The 14564-nt window shown below is 44.4% G+C and overlaps 1 protein-coding gene across 5 annotated transcripts; it reads left to right on the forward strand.

Annotated features, from left to right (window-relative positions):
* Positions 1-1293: 1293 nt before the first annotated feature.
* LOC138618897 (chondroitin sulfate proteoglycan 5-like) lies at positions 1294-14196 on the forward strand. 5 transcript variants are annotated; one of them, XM_069695016.1, is made up of 5 exons: positions 1294-1869; positions 7093-7864; positions 9043-9246; positions 9631-9709; positions 10141-11606. In XM_069695016.1, the coding sequence occupies exons 1-5, from the start codon at positions 1788-1790 to the stop codon at positions 10294-10296; spliced, it is 1293 nt and encodes a 430-aa protein (XP_069551117.1). In that variant the 5' UTR covers positions 1294-1787; the 3' UTR covers positions 10297-11606. The 5 variants fall into 5 exon arrangements, with proteins under 5 accessions (XP_069551117.1, XP_069551100.1, XP_069551082.1 ...); XM_069694999.1 differs by lacking the exon at positions 10141-11606 and adding an exon at positions 13246-14196 and having other exon boundaries at positions 1298-1869; XM_069694981.1 differs by lacking the exon at positions 10141-11606 and adding an exon at positions 13246-14196 and having other exon boundaries at positions 1299-1869; positions 9631-9793.
* The last annotated feature ends 368 nt before the right edge of the window (positions 14197-14564 follow it).

The following is a 14564-nucleotide window of genomic DNA, read 5'->3' on the forward strand; positions in this document are numbered from 1 at the left end:
AAAATCTGTAATTAGTTCAATCACGATAGGAAGAGTGACAGTTAAAAGACAGCACGAACGTGCCTGTATGTATTTATCATGGTAGAAATGTGTGTGTGTTTGTGTCTCTGTGTGCGTGTATGCGTGTGTGTGTGTGTGTGTGTGTGCGTGCGTGCGCGCGCAAGGGTGGTAGGCAGGAGCGGAAGCAATTTTGTTCTGCTCTGTTTGGCAGTGCATCAGTGAACATTTTTCTGTTTCTCAATCTCCTCCGCTCTCCAGCTCCCCCTCTTCAGCGCTCACCCATCTCTGTCCATCCTCCGAATCCCATCACATGCACCCTCTCTCTCTCTCTCTCTCTTCCCCTCTTGTTGGGGTCCCTCTCTCCATCTTTCCCTCCCTCGCCCTGCCAGCCCCCTTCTCCTACAAAGTCCCACTCTTCTGTTGTTGAGAGTGAGCATTGTAAGGTACGGAGCCGGTCTAGATTTTGGTGCTTTTTGTAGGGTAAATTGAACAGTGGGATGCTGCACACAGCAGGGGCTGGGATCAATTCACTCCTGGTTCAGCGAGTAATAAGTGAAAGTGCAATTTGTTCACTAGGAGCAGAGCATTTGGTCTTAATTATTTCATAATATATTTGACATAATCCCATTTAGGAGGAGAGTGGGTAGTCGGCCCTCCACAGGCCATTTTGTTAGCTGATTGTGACAGAAATGGAGACACAGAGACTGGAAAATGGATTAGTGTCACGGAGCAGTGATTTGTTTGGGGAAGCTATTCTATAGCATGATAGAGTGATATAATGAGGACAGGGTGGAAGTTGATGTGTGTGTTTGTGGGAAGCAAGAACAAAAATTAGGATTACTGATCTGGTCACTGTGGATATGTCAGTGTGTGTGTGTGTCTGTGTGTGTGTGTGTGTGTGTGGGGGGGTGATTCAACAGCAGATGCTATTGTCTGGAGTCTACTGTATAACTCAATATAACAGTAAGAGGATTAACTAGCAACCGCGCGCACGCACGCACGCACACACACACACACCAAGGCAACACCACCCGTAGGGAAAGCGAGGAGGGAGCCACAGACAGATAGACAGACTTTTGGACATAAAGTTCACACACACACATTAGCTGTTGTGTAAAATGGAGCATATTGACTTCCAGTGACAACAGACGCTGTTTAAATCCCCCTCTCACCCCCCATTCTAGTCAAGCTACAGCAGGCTGAGGCCACTGACCAGCATTTCCTCTGGTGTGTGTGTGTGTGTGTGTGTGTGTGTGTGTGTGTGTGTGTGTGTGTGTGTGTGTGTGTGTGTGTGTGTGTGTGCTGGCACTTTGACACCCAATCGTACTGTGCGTGCGCGCCGTGCCGCTCTGGCCAATGTAGCCAAAGGAAAAGGCTTAACAGATCGCAGGCAGGCAGGCAGGCCGGCAGCCATCACAAACCCGTCTCATTAAAATCTCGTCTGCAGACCCTCCGCTGGTCACGCTCGTTACTACTACAACTCCTCGCGGTGCTGCCGGTGCTGTCGACGGACCCCAAAACGCACAGTGACACACGCGCGCAAAAAGGTGTGGAGGAGAGGGCACCCGTCCGGCACAATATGGACCCGAACCCGAGCCGCTAATCGGTTTACACGCGCACTGCAGCTGTGCCAGATATCAAACGTATGGGAGCAAGGAGACATGGCGAAAACGGACAAGATCTGAACTTTGCCGTGAGGATTATTTTGCAGCCCACAATCTGACCGGTGAAACGAGGAGAGGGATCAGAGTTGCCATCGCCGTGGTTAAAGGAGTATCTCGGACGTGATGGCGCGGGGTGACAGTCGTTTGGGGACCTGGCAGGTGCTACTGACCATCTCTATGGTCATCATCCCCCTGTCCACTCACGGTAAGTCCGCTGCACTGTACCGGCGTCCCACCCTGTGCGTGCGTGTTTGTGCAAGGAAGCGCGCACGTGCGTGAATCAAATCCCACCTGCATTGGATTTGGATTTGACATGAAAAATGGCAAATGCAATTGTCTATGTATGCGGCATGGAGATGCATCTGCTGTTTCAAATGCAGGCATTGATGGTAGTATTCAATGCTTCTAATGTCAGACGGTGCACAAGCTTATTGATGGTCACTTGCTGGACACTGATTTTGAATTCTGTTTTGAATGGACACTACTTTAAATGCATTGATAAGCCATCGCATTGAGCATTGATAATGACCCAGTGCCCTCATTTTGGCATAAATAAAATAGAATTGAAAAGACAACCACTGCACTGTGCAGACATTTGATCTGATGGTCTCTCGTGCTGTGGTAGCCTGCTGATCATTAATCACACTCGAACCACTGGCAGTGGCCATGGTTCAGTCCATTCAGAGTGTGAAGGGAAAAAGAAACTATCCATCTTGTGATTCCAAGATGTTGTAACTGTTAGAAGCTCACTTCTGTGCATTTTTCGGAAGAAGAAAGACATGCGTGTGGACGATCAGAGCGACGGAGACATTTGACAGTTCGGTAGGCTGCTGCAGCTGCGGCTCGTCGCGGCGGTGCGTATCCCAGACAAAGGCGGGATTAGGTGCACCGTGGCCGGGCGACAGGAGGCACATTCATGGCGCTGTAAGCACTGAATTCCTCCAGACATTCAGGGGAAGACCGAGACAACCGGGCACGCTACTCCGCCGCTCCATCCGCCCTCTCATTTATTGTCCATCCCGTGAGACACTGTGGGAACGAAAATCTGACACTGACACAACCGGTGTGTGGCGCACACACGCGCGCGCGCGCGCGCGCGCTGCGTAGTGGAAATATGGAAAATCTTGGAACTGTAGAAATGAGCGCTGCCGCTGCCCAGCAACAGGGTGGCTGGATCGTGCACGCAGAGGGTCGCTGGGGTTCACGTGGGCACGCGCTGCCACTGTACCCCACCCCCTTCTCGCTGCATCTCGCGCCCTCGATGTGTAACCAGGCGTTAACATTGTGACATATTGATCGGTAAATATAGGATACGCCTGCCGTCCTGTCCCTCATAATTTAAAGCCCAGAGACCACGTGTCTGGAGATATGGGATTAATTGGTATTGCCAATATGTGATTCTTCATTCATTTTAATGGCCATTTGGGGAGGAGGAATATTTTCAGATATTTCCCTTTTAATGTTGTCCTCTCTAATATTAAATAATAGCACAGCACATAAAGTGTAAAATATAGCCTGAATATTCCTTTAATGTTCCTGCAATGATGAATTTGTACCATTTTCAGACAAGCTGAATACATGCAACTCATGCACAGAATTCTGCTTTCATAGCAGGTCTGTGGTTTTGTAACTAACAATAATATGCATTGTTGATTAATTTGACCTTCATTTTATAGATTAATTGATTCGTTTGGTCTACAGAATATCAGAAAAAGGGCCAATTTCCTATAGCCTAACTCCACAAGTTCATATAGTGTGATTTGCAATCTGTCCAGCACCTTTTTTTTTGTCTGATCAGCAGTCCAAAACCTCAAAAATATTTCATTCACCTGCAGGGACTATGAGAACCAGGAAATATTCACAGTTATCAATTCAAAACCAACGAATATTTGGCTCTTCAATCAACTAATTTATTAATTGACGAATCATTTCAGCTCTATATAAAACCAATCAATCCACACACACACACACACACACACACACACACACACACACACACACACACACACACACACACACACACACACACACACACACACACACACACACACACACACACACACACACACACACACACACACACACAGGAACAGATCTTCCTTGATACCGATGTAAAAAAAAAAAATCATGAATTGAATCCAGACTCTTGGGTGTGCTGCCATGTGAGAGCTAGTGTGTGTCCACTGTATGAGTGAACGCATACTGTGAGGTCCATCTGCCCTGTAGCCCCAGACAGCTCATAATATGTCACAATAGATCAGATCACCAGCATCTCCCTGATTCCCAATCTTTTGCACGCATACCCTCAGAAGGGGAGGGAGAATACTATTTATAAAAGTTTAAAATGCCCACAGGTCAAGATTGGCAAGTCAAAGGTGTAGAAAACAACTGACAGACACACAGAGCAGCTGCACAATACTGTTTGATTGTAAAAAAAGAATGAAGGATGTGATGGAAATCGTGGAGATGGGGTGAAGAAGGCAGAGGAGACCGTTCTGGGTGCCAACGCAGTGATGTTTATTGGCAGCAGCTCGATCGAGGAGAGAGGCCACAACGTGTGGCCGTGTCCGGTTGCTAAACCTCTCTGCCGTACTCTCACAAGGGCTCAACTATAAGGAACGCATTGGTTCCGATAAGGATAACAATGTGTCCTTGGCTGAATACTGCCAGACAGAGAGTCAGACATGTCTCCAGTGTGGCCATAATCAACACTTATTGTGGATAGTTAGTTCCTGGGTTCGGGGTGTCCTTTATGGGACCTTTACCCCATTCAAGGAATCAGATGAGTCTCATAGTATGTCAGGCCTAAACAATAGAGTTTTGTTTCCTTGACAAATGATTCGTCAATAATTTGGAATTTAGTTGTTGTAGTTTTGCTCAAGTGGAGACCTACACATGATAGCTGACTGTGACTGTAGTGGTTGTGTCAGCATCTTTCCAGCTGTTGCCTGTTAATGTGATACTGGCGATGGGAAGTTATAAAGGAGGACTGCAGTGTTTGTGTTTCAATCCAACGACAAGTGCGCAGGGTTAACACCTGCTGGTAAGGCCGCTGAGAGTTTCCCTATGACCAATCACAGTGACCTCAGGTAAAACCTGTCACCATGGTGACATGCTCGGTATGATGCCAGAGGCTAACAGCTGAGCGTTAGTTAAAGGCACAAATCATACCATTCCTAAATCTGAAATTAAATTGCCAAGCAGGAGATCGTGCATTCAATTTGATCATCGTGCTCTTGTAATCTCTTCATGTTCCCCTTTGCTCTTGTAATCGCCATAAAGACTGCCAGCTGCTAACAGGATGCAGCATCTGAGTCTCAACAGAGAACAAATTGGCAGATAGGACCTGTAAATGGAAATTGAACTGGTTGTAATCAGCTTTAATCGGTGGAGCATGTCTCTTTCACAGATTTTAAAACGTTCAAGTTCATACTACCTCAGTTTTGCCAGAGACAGAGTTGGCATACAACACTTACTGACTGGCTGGCTGATTGATTGAAAAACAAGAGGGAGAGAGCACCAACACTGGATTCTCTGTCTCCACTGCAACTCCCTCCCTCCAGTCGTCCTTTCAACATGGCACCTCTTTACATCTCACCATGGCAACTGCACTGTGTGTGTGTGTGTGAGATGAATCTCATGGTTCCTCAGCCACCACTAGTCTTCGTGACTCCAGGCACGTTCAGATGTTTTTTGTATTAGCTCTGAATGAGGTGCCAGACATTGAATGCAGCAATCTCATTGGACACAGTGCTTTCAGGGTGGCAGTGGGAGTATTTGGAATGATTTTGGCCTTTTGCGCAGATGTACCAGGCCAGTGGAAAAATGTGAAGAAGCCACTTCTTAACTGTGGGAAAATCACCACCAGTGCAAGAAAAAACTGAGCACAGCAGGGTTTCACTTTCATTTACACTTTGGTTGTCCCCTCAAGATAGAGTGTGACATTTAGAGATAAAGAAAATAACTTTCTTATCGAGAGCTTGGTGAAAAGATGGGTATCACTCTTATGTCTGTTTATTAAATATAAGGCTATGGCCGGCAGCTGTCAGCTTAGGTCAGTACAAACAGTTCCTGAAGGTTGCCTGAATATTTCTTGAACAGGTGCAATAGCTTCCTCAGGCAGGAGCCTCCTTATAACATGACACAACATGTTAATTAATTCAGTTTAGAGCTGCTGATTTGTAGATTTTGTTACTTTTGGGCAGAGTAGGGCAAACTGTACAAATTGTTTCTGTCACTTCATTAAGGCAGTGCAATTTTTACACTCAGTTAAATAGACAAAGCCAATAACTTTGTTTTCATGGCTGCACCACTCTATCAAATGGAAATCTTGTCTAGACGTCAAAATTCTGACTTTAAGAGTTTGCTATATTTAGAAACTGGGGTCTCCGCTTGAATTTAAAAGAAAGTTCTGTGGGTTTTAACTATGTCTGGATAAGCTCACCACATGCTCAAAGGTTTTAATGGTTCCCGTCTGTCTATATCTCTTTGCCCCTGTGACTTTGTGAGTCTGTCTTTCTATGCAGATCGTCAAGTACAGGAGAAGTGCTCGACCAGTCAGCCTCTAACCTATAGCTCTAAATCCTAATCTAATCTGCACCCAGTCTCGGTCACTAGAGCACATTAGTCAATCAGTCAATCTGCCTAATCCTACATCCCCACGTTCTGATGACGTGCTCTTGTTCTCAATTCTTGGACAATTATTCACGTAGCTACTAAAAGTTACACAGAGCAAGTTTTTTTTATTTTTTTTTATTTTTGCTGACTCACACCTTTCCTTAAATCAGCTCGATTTTGTGTGTAATGCATTTCTTAAGGGCATAATGTTTGTCAGATTCAGCTGAGTGAAGGATATGGTGTATTCTAGAAAACTAGCCTGGTACAACCTGAAGGCACTTGTGCAGAATACCTTGGGGATCCATTCAAAATTATTCATACCTCCTCTTCATCAAACAAAACAGTCAGCACCTTAGGATTAGTTAAATGCCTGTATCCAGACCTTTATTTATATTTTTTTCATCTACATTTAGATAACATATCTTAAATTAAGAGACAAACTCCCACAGCTTTCTGTCATTGTTCTGTGGTGGCAATAATAATCATGTCAGAGTTACTAAAGAGATTTGAAAGTTGTGCTCTGGATTGGGCAAAAGCCCCAAAACCCCAGAAACACATGAAAGTCAGCTCACCTGTCATGAGGACAATGAAGGCTTTTAAAAATCAAATCAGGGCAAATACATCATGGTGGGTCAAGACTTGGCTTGAGCTTGGCTTTTGAGTTTTATCATCAGGGATCAAAAGTAGATTTTTCCTGCCACGATTCTGACTAATCTTAGTTTAATATGTCTCCTGTGAGTCCACTAAATTATGGAACTACAATACTTAACCACCGGACCACCCCCCTAACCTTTTTGCGTCTGATTTACAGGGAGGCATTCACTGGCTAGGCGCCATCATCATCGCAACCACTCATCAGTCAACAAGGACGCCTTGAACACAGTGCTCAGCGATGACTCAGCAGAGAGAGACCACTTGATTGGAGCAGGACTGGGGCTTGGCGCCAAATTGCCACTCAGCTCCACCAAACATCACCACTCTCATAAACATGCCCACCTCGATTTTGTAGAAGAAGACCCACCTGTAGGGGAGGAGCTAACTGCCGGAGGGGCGGGTCCAGACCAGCCTGGGAACCCCTTATCCGATGATGTCATCACCGTAGAATTTCACAGTCCTGCGCCTGATGTTGTGCCCTCTGATGGTGCTCTGGATTGGGAAAAAGCCCCAAAAGCCCAGAAACAGAAAGGGGGGTCCCCGACGGCATGGACACTTTCTGATTTTTACGACTACCTGTCCCCTGATGACGACCTCTCGGCATTAGATACAACCCCAGAACCCGAGCCCACCCCTTCACCTCCAGCCGACATGGAGGATGAGAATCCGCTCCTGTCTGGTTCTCCTGCTGTTCCTGACAATGTGAGGCCTAATGTGGCTAGTGGGCCATCCTTGCCAGCTCCTCCCATGCCAGGGCCAGACAAGGATGAGGGGTTAGGCCTAGGTGGCGCAATGGGGAGTGGTGGCTGCAGGCTGGGCTTTGTGCAGTCTGGACCAGGGGTGTGTGTGTCTCAGTGTGACACTGAACCCAATTTCTGCTTCAATGGAGGCGTGTGCACTGTAGTGGCCGGAGTGGGAGCCTTCTGCAGGTGAGAAACATATGACCAACTTTTAATTTACAGGTAAATCACACAGGCTGGTTATGTGGTCCTTGGGTAAATTATAATCATGTTTAGTAATTTACAAGCATGCTCTGGATTTGTTGTACAATTGGTAGTCATGTGTACAGTATGTGAATAGCAGCTGGGATGTTTGTTAGGTACTTAAATATTCCCCTTTTTTAAATTTGTTTCGTGTGGGATAATTTACAATGTGTTTGTTCCCTGGCACAAAAGAAGATATTTAGGACACTTCAGACAAGCAAACACACACTGAAAACACACATGTGGACAAAGACAGAAGGTTGGCTTAATGTGTCAGAAGGGTTTGTCAAGATCCCAGCAGGGTCGCCAAAGGCTTAGCTCAGTTTTGGAGGCAGGGGGTGAAGAGTGTGCGCGCTGGTAGACTGCGGACTGTTGATGTAGAGACACAGCATGCATGCATACATAAAAAGTATGAGGTCGATGACAATACAGTAAGGTCAGGGAGGGACACACACACACACACACACACACACACACACACACACACACACACACACACACACACACACACACACACACACACACACACACACACACACACACACACACACACACACACACACACACACACACTTTGCTCGTGCACATGCACGCACATTTACAGACACACTCATGCATGCCTTGATAGCACCATCTGTCCTATCCTGCAGCCTCACTGTAAGCTTGGACATAAACTGTTGCTCATCTTTTCGAACCTGCTGAGTAATATCACATATACGCACACTTGGATATGTTCAAACAGCATTCAAACATGCAACTGCAAAGAAAGAACAAGAATATGGAAAAGATACACACATGCACGCACGTGTCCTGATCCTTTGATCTCATTAAGGGCTGGGCTGCAGGCTGAATCCCTGCTTTGCTGGACAGACCTCAGGACACCATGTCATCAGCTCTGAGTACCATTTTACACTCTTTTACTTTGTCTTACATGTTGTGGCTATAAATAAGGTAAATACACTGGTGCAGTGGGCACACACTCATAATAAACCTCTTGGCTTTTTCATACAGCAGGTCAGGAGAGTAGGAAAGTTGACCCCAAGTTAAAAGTGTTCACGTGATATTAAAGGCTAACACGGTCTCTTTATCTTTCTTCTTTTCCCCTTTTCCATCCCTGCATGCAGGTGCAATGTGCAGGACTACATCTGGAACAAAGGAACGCGCTGTGATTGGGCAGTCACAGAGTTCCAGGTGCTGTGTGTGGTGGTGGGCGTGGCCTCGTTTATGCTTATCCTGCTCTTTATGATCATTGTATTCTTTGCCAAGAGGTTGCACCGCCTCAAGAACGAGAACAGGCGCCTCCGCAAACGCAGGTGTGTGACTGGGAGGTGAGAATGTAAAAATATGAGCTGTGAGTTGCACTGGTTGGTTGGAGCTAAGAGAGGTGGCTTTGCCAGCGTCAGTCAAATTCCTGGCAAAACCCTCGAAATAATTTACAACCTAACAACAGATATGTTGAACTGATATGAGAGCAGAGGAGCAGGAGGAGTGAAAAGTCAGGAAGAAAAGGGAGGTAAAGACCAGATTTGATGTAATTCTCTATAGTATCCACTGAACTATTTACTGTGATGACATGTTCTTGTGTGTTTTTGGGAGTGTACTGAAGATAAATATAGAGGTGAAAAGATATAAATGCCCGGGGGGGGGGGGGGGTGAAGAAAAACGACACGCAAGTGTTTATAACATAAATCTCTCCCTCTGCCATCCTGCAGTAAGTATCGCCCACAGAGCACCGAGCCACAGACGGACGGCCTTTCGGTTTCCACAACAGCCGACGGCTCACAGCCAAACGTAAGGAAACTGTGTGACACCCCTCCGCCTGCTCCCCAAGCTCATACTCACAACCTGGCGTACTATGACAACATTATCTGTCAGGTATGCCTCAACTCTCCTCATGTTTGGTCTTCTCTATCTCTCTTTCCAATTGATTTTTTTTTCTCCTTTCTTTTGTCTGTTTTTCTTTAATTTTCTGGCATCTGTTTTCCTCACCTCCTCATTTTGTTCTCTCCTGTGTTGTCTCCCTGCCAGCTTGTGTAGTGATCATGTTTGTGTGCATGGCCATATATCTGTGCTAAATGGCTGCATGCAGCATGCCACTAACAGAAAATTTGCACACACATCAAAACTCACCTTGGTGCCCTGTTAAATCAGAAGATTCTCATTTCTACTTACAGTTAAGAATGTACAGTATGTCTGTGTTTAATGCTTTTCACACTCACCAGAGGCAATCATCAGCCAGCTATACATGGGAATATAAGCCCAGAAACCCTTATAACCATTTCCAGGTAAGCACAGTGGAGATGTCCACAATGCCTGCAGCAGTTTCCCTCCCCTGGCTTTGCTTTAAACATAATCGCTGTGCAACTGCTAGATATTAGATTTTGCTGCAAAACCTCACTTCCACACCTCTTCCTGCATCTGATCTTGTGTCAGCTGTCTTCTATTCAGTGCTCGAAGTGGAACTGTATGTAGGTAGTTCTACATTTTACTCTTTGGTGAATCCTGACTTTTCCTTGCGCCCTCTTCATAATCGCTTATCAGGACAATTCACGATGTTCCTAAATGAACTGAATTATCCAGGTGACACTCGGTGACGCTCTGCTTACTTTTCCCTCTTAGCGGCTACACCGAGTAAGATTACATTAACCTTACAATAATTTTGGCCTGGCTCCGAAAGAGCACAAACGGAACACGAACGGTCAGATAATGACACAACCTGGCTTTTAAAAGTAATGTCCTGCCCAACAAGCACTAAATGCAGGCCAGGAGCAGCAAGCTCCACTGCTAGCAGCAAAGAGTCTGTTGATGAGATCAGCTAAAACAACCTGCAGCTATAAATTTAGTTTAACCCCAGAACATATTGTAAGTATGTGAACATCTTACTCATTATGAATAATGAATGAACAATGTTGTTTGTCCTAACAAAAATGTTGAAAGCTATAAAACTATCTGTTCAATCAGATAGCTAATAAAACGGCAAAAGTCGCAGAAATGCCGCAACTTTCTGAATCCATTTGAAATTAAAAGCCGTTGTTTCAAATCAAAAGCCCTCTAGCATTTTATACACGGTCCGGGCATATACTACGTTTGAACCAAGTCTTGTTACTCTAATAATTGAAATGGTTTTCCCTTTGATTAAAAAAACGTAATGTTGTGAACATCAGCAATATCGCCAAGTTTTATTCACTATAGAAATTCAGAAAGCGATACTTATTGATTCAAGCATTGATTCCATGTACTCTCTAGGGGAAATGATTCATCTCTGTCTGCAAGGCTTCCTGTAGCCAGTGGTTCATAGGTGTCATGGAGTCACCGCCGTGTGAATAACTAGCAAGCTCCCACATTTGCTGCCTCTCTTACCTGTGCCTCTGCAGCTTCCTGAGAAGCTCAGTGATAAAAAAAAAAAAAAAAGAGCCTCCATTTTGTTTTTAACTGCTCGCTCCCCATACAGCTCAAACAGCCATTTTAGGTCCCTGGGCAGCAGGTTTCCTCTCTTCTACCCAGTACTCTTCCACAGGTTATGCATGTAGTGCTGCTATAAAGCTAACTGTATTCTGTAGCAGCATGTATATGTGTGAATATGATCGTATATGCATTGATGCATTCATTTCTGTCCATGTTTCTGTGTGTGTGTGTGTGTGTGTGTGTGTGTGTGTGTGTGTGTGTGTGTGTGTGTGTGTGTGTGTGTGTGTGTGTGTGTGTGTGTGTGTGTGTGTGTGTGTGTGTGTAGAGCAGGGGGAGTGGGGGGGAGGATGTGGGGTTGCATTTGCTGACCGATTTATGTGGCCCTATTTGTTTTCATCAATCATACTACTACTGGGTTACTAGGCCAAAACACTAAAGGCCTATAAGGTGAGAGATGCATGTTTAAACTTCCATATTCAAAAATCACCGTGGATTCTGGTTAGTAGAGGCAAATACAAACAGAGATTAACTATAAACAAGAAGATTAATTTAAACTTTCTGAATCGGTGGTCTCTTTTGTAAAAGGACACTTAGTGTTGTGTCCAGCAGCAGCCAGTGTGACTGATCAATGGTGCCCTACTTACTGCCTGATGTTCCTATGACCTTCACAAGTCTGTGACAAGCCAATCAATAGATAGCCTGAACATTTACAGACTGACACATGGACGTGTACACAGATCCGATAGTTTTGCAGTTGCACAAACGTGTTTCTCGGACGGATAATGGCATTCATTTACCACAATTAACGCAGACCTGCAACACACAAGCGCATGCTGATGGATTTTCTGAACCACGTGCTAATTCTCAGTCCATTACCCACACTTAACAGGACAAACTGAAGTGAACAAATTGAGAGTCGTTATAAGTCACTGCTCTCGGAGCTGTGCTGGCATTTCAATGCAGTGATTATAGATGAGTTTCTCTGACTTCCGGATGATCTAAATGTCAGGTCGAGAGGCTAAAAAGCCGCTGCAGGCACATGGTCTGCAATACAGTTTATTAAATGTCATAGATCCAATAGGTATCTTTTTTTTAAATGCTGAGATATGATTAGTTGATTAGATAAAGGTCTGAGCATGTAAGTCCAGCATCAGTCCATACAATGACCTTCAAGAATGATTATCTTTAGCAAAAGGAGAGTTATCTGGCAAAGACACATATGGTTTCACTGAGCTCAATGTCTTTTGTTTTTATTTCTACTTTTAGTTTTACGTTTTAACCAAGTAATTCAGTAAAGCCAATTACCTGAAATGTCCTTGTCAATTTGTCTTCCTCAAATACACATAAACTAGTCAACCTTTTCTTTTCCCTTATTGAGGAGGAGTTTAACTAGGAGGGAGGAATGTACAATAGCAGTTCACACTAACCTGCTATTGTATATTTTGTAAAACAAAAACAATTCTACGTGCTGTGTTTGCCAAAGTACTGTTAGTAAGTTCTCCTGCTGAATAACTCCTCAGGACAGTGATTGGACATGTCAAAACGTAGTGCCTCATCCCCTCAAACAATATAAAAGACATAACTGAAAAGACACTTTACAAGAGAGTATACAGTGTCAAAGCTAGAGTTGTGAAACATTACATTTTTCCACAAAAACTATTAGAGCAGCACACACACACACACACACACACACACACACACACACACACACACACACACACACACACACACACACACACACACACACACACACACACACACACACACACACACACACACACACACACACACACACACACAAATTAGACATGAGGAACTCATGCCCTTGTAATTCACGTGTCCTGCAGGTGTGAATGTCAAGATGTGTTTTTCTATATGCCAACTACTATGCATGTGTGAAGACTAACTAACTTTCCCCGCAGGATGACCCTCAGAAGCAGGAGGACCCAGCAAAGTCACCACAATCCAAGGAAGAGGGGTCGATGAACATCCTTAACTCTCATTCCCCCAAGCACGAGAACAACCGCCCAGTCTCTGTCGCCCACGACCAGAGCCCCACCCCTAACAACACAGAGGAAAATGCTGAGGTAAACATGCTCCAGAACAACCTGGTATAATATCTCCATCTGTTAAAGTATGCTGCTGGAGAATCAGACCAAAATATTTAATGCGCACCCAAACGACAAAGCTCCTAGGCAACCATCGTTTACACCTTGCAAAGTGCATACTGTGTATTTCTAACAGTTTGATAACAATTGACAATAAAAAGAAAGCACAACATGAATTTAAATTGAGAAGCACAATAGTCCTGTTTACAAGACTTCCATGCCAACATTGATCACATAGTGGCACCGCTGCCTCCTCTCTTTCCTCTATCTGCCTCTTTCACTGGACTAAACTCTCTGGCTTGGACCAACTTCTGACTGACTTTCCTCTCTACTGATGCCCTGCCTTGGTCTTTGACCAATGAACTCCTTCATTGTTTCTTCTCCTGTTTCCCAAACCCTCCCCTGCTCTCGCCTCTGCCTGCCCCGCCTTACTGTCTCTCTCTGCCCGCATGCATTGGTGTTATCAACAAAAAGTGTCTGAAAACTTAATATTTGCAAAAGAAGTACGTGGAAATTAAGTGAATCTGTATTTGCAAAAATATTCATGTTTGACATTGCTAATAAGTGGATATGTCTAGAGTATATGAGGTCAAAGTAATTGCTTGGAGTTGATATTTGAATCTATATACATATATTACACACACTGTGTCTTGGTTTTCAATGTGATTTATAATACTTTAATGTACTTGAGATTCTTTTGTACTTTTTTGGGTATACATGGAGGATTACAGTTCACAGTTGTTGGAATAAATCTTTTTAATTTTATCCAGCTGGTCCCTGTGTTTTGCTCTGAGCTCCACTTTCCCTCCAGACTGTGTCTCTCTCCAGCTCTCTCTTTCTCTGCATGTCTGCTCATGATGAAGCTAACTGCTGCCCAACTGCTCTCATGCTAATAATAACTGAATGCACGGCTGACCCTGCTTTTGTGCTACAGTAGGCTGCTCACTGATTACACCACATACACACAATGGTGACTGCTGCCCATTCAGAACCACGGACAGCTCTATGAAATGAATAGAAACTGCCATACAAGCTTGAGATTTAACATTTGACATACTCTGTTTAAATATGTATGAATTTTTTTAAACTCTTTCCATCAGAACATTTCAAGACATTTCAAACAAGCTTTTTTT

The sequence above is a fragment of the Brachyistius frenatus genome, unplaced genomic scaffold, assembly GCF_029030835.1.
Source record: "Brachyistius frenatus isolate BFR_SWC_R1_liver_20210118 unplaced genomic scaffold, ASM2903083v1 Contig_2, whole genome shotgun sequence".
In the NCBI taxonomy this organism is placed as follows: Eukaryota; Metazoa; Chordata; class Actinopteri; family Embiotocidae; genus Brachyistius; species Brachyistius frenatus.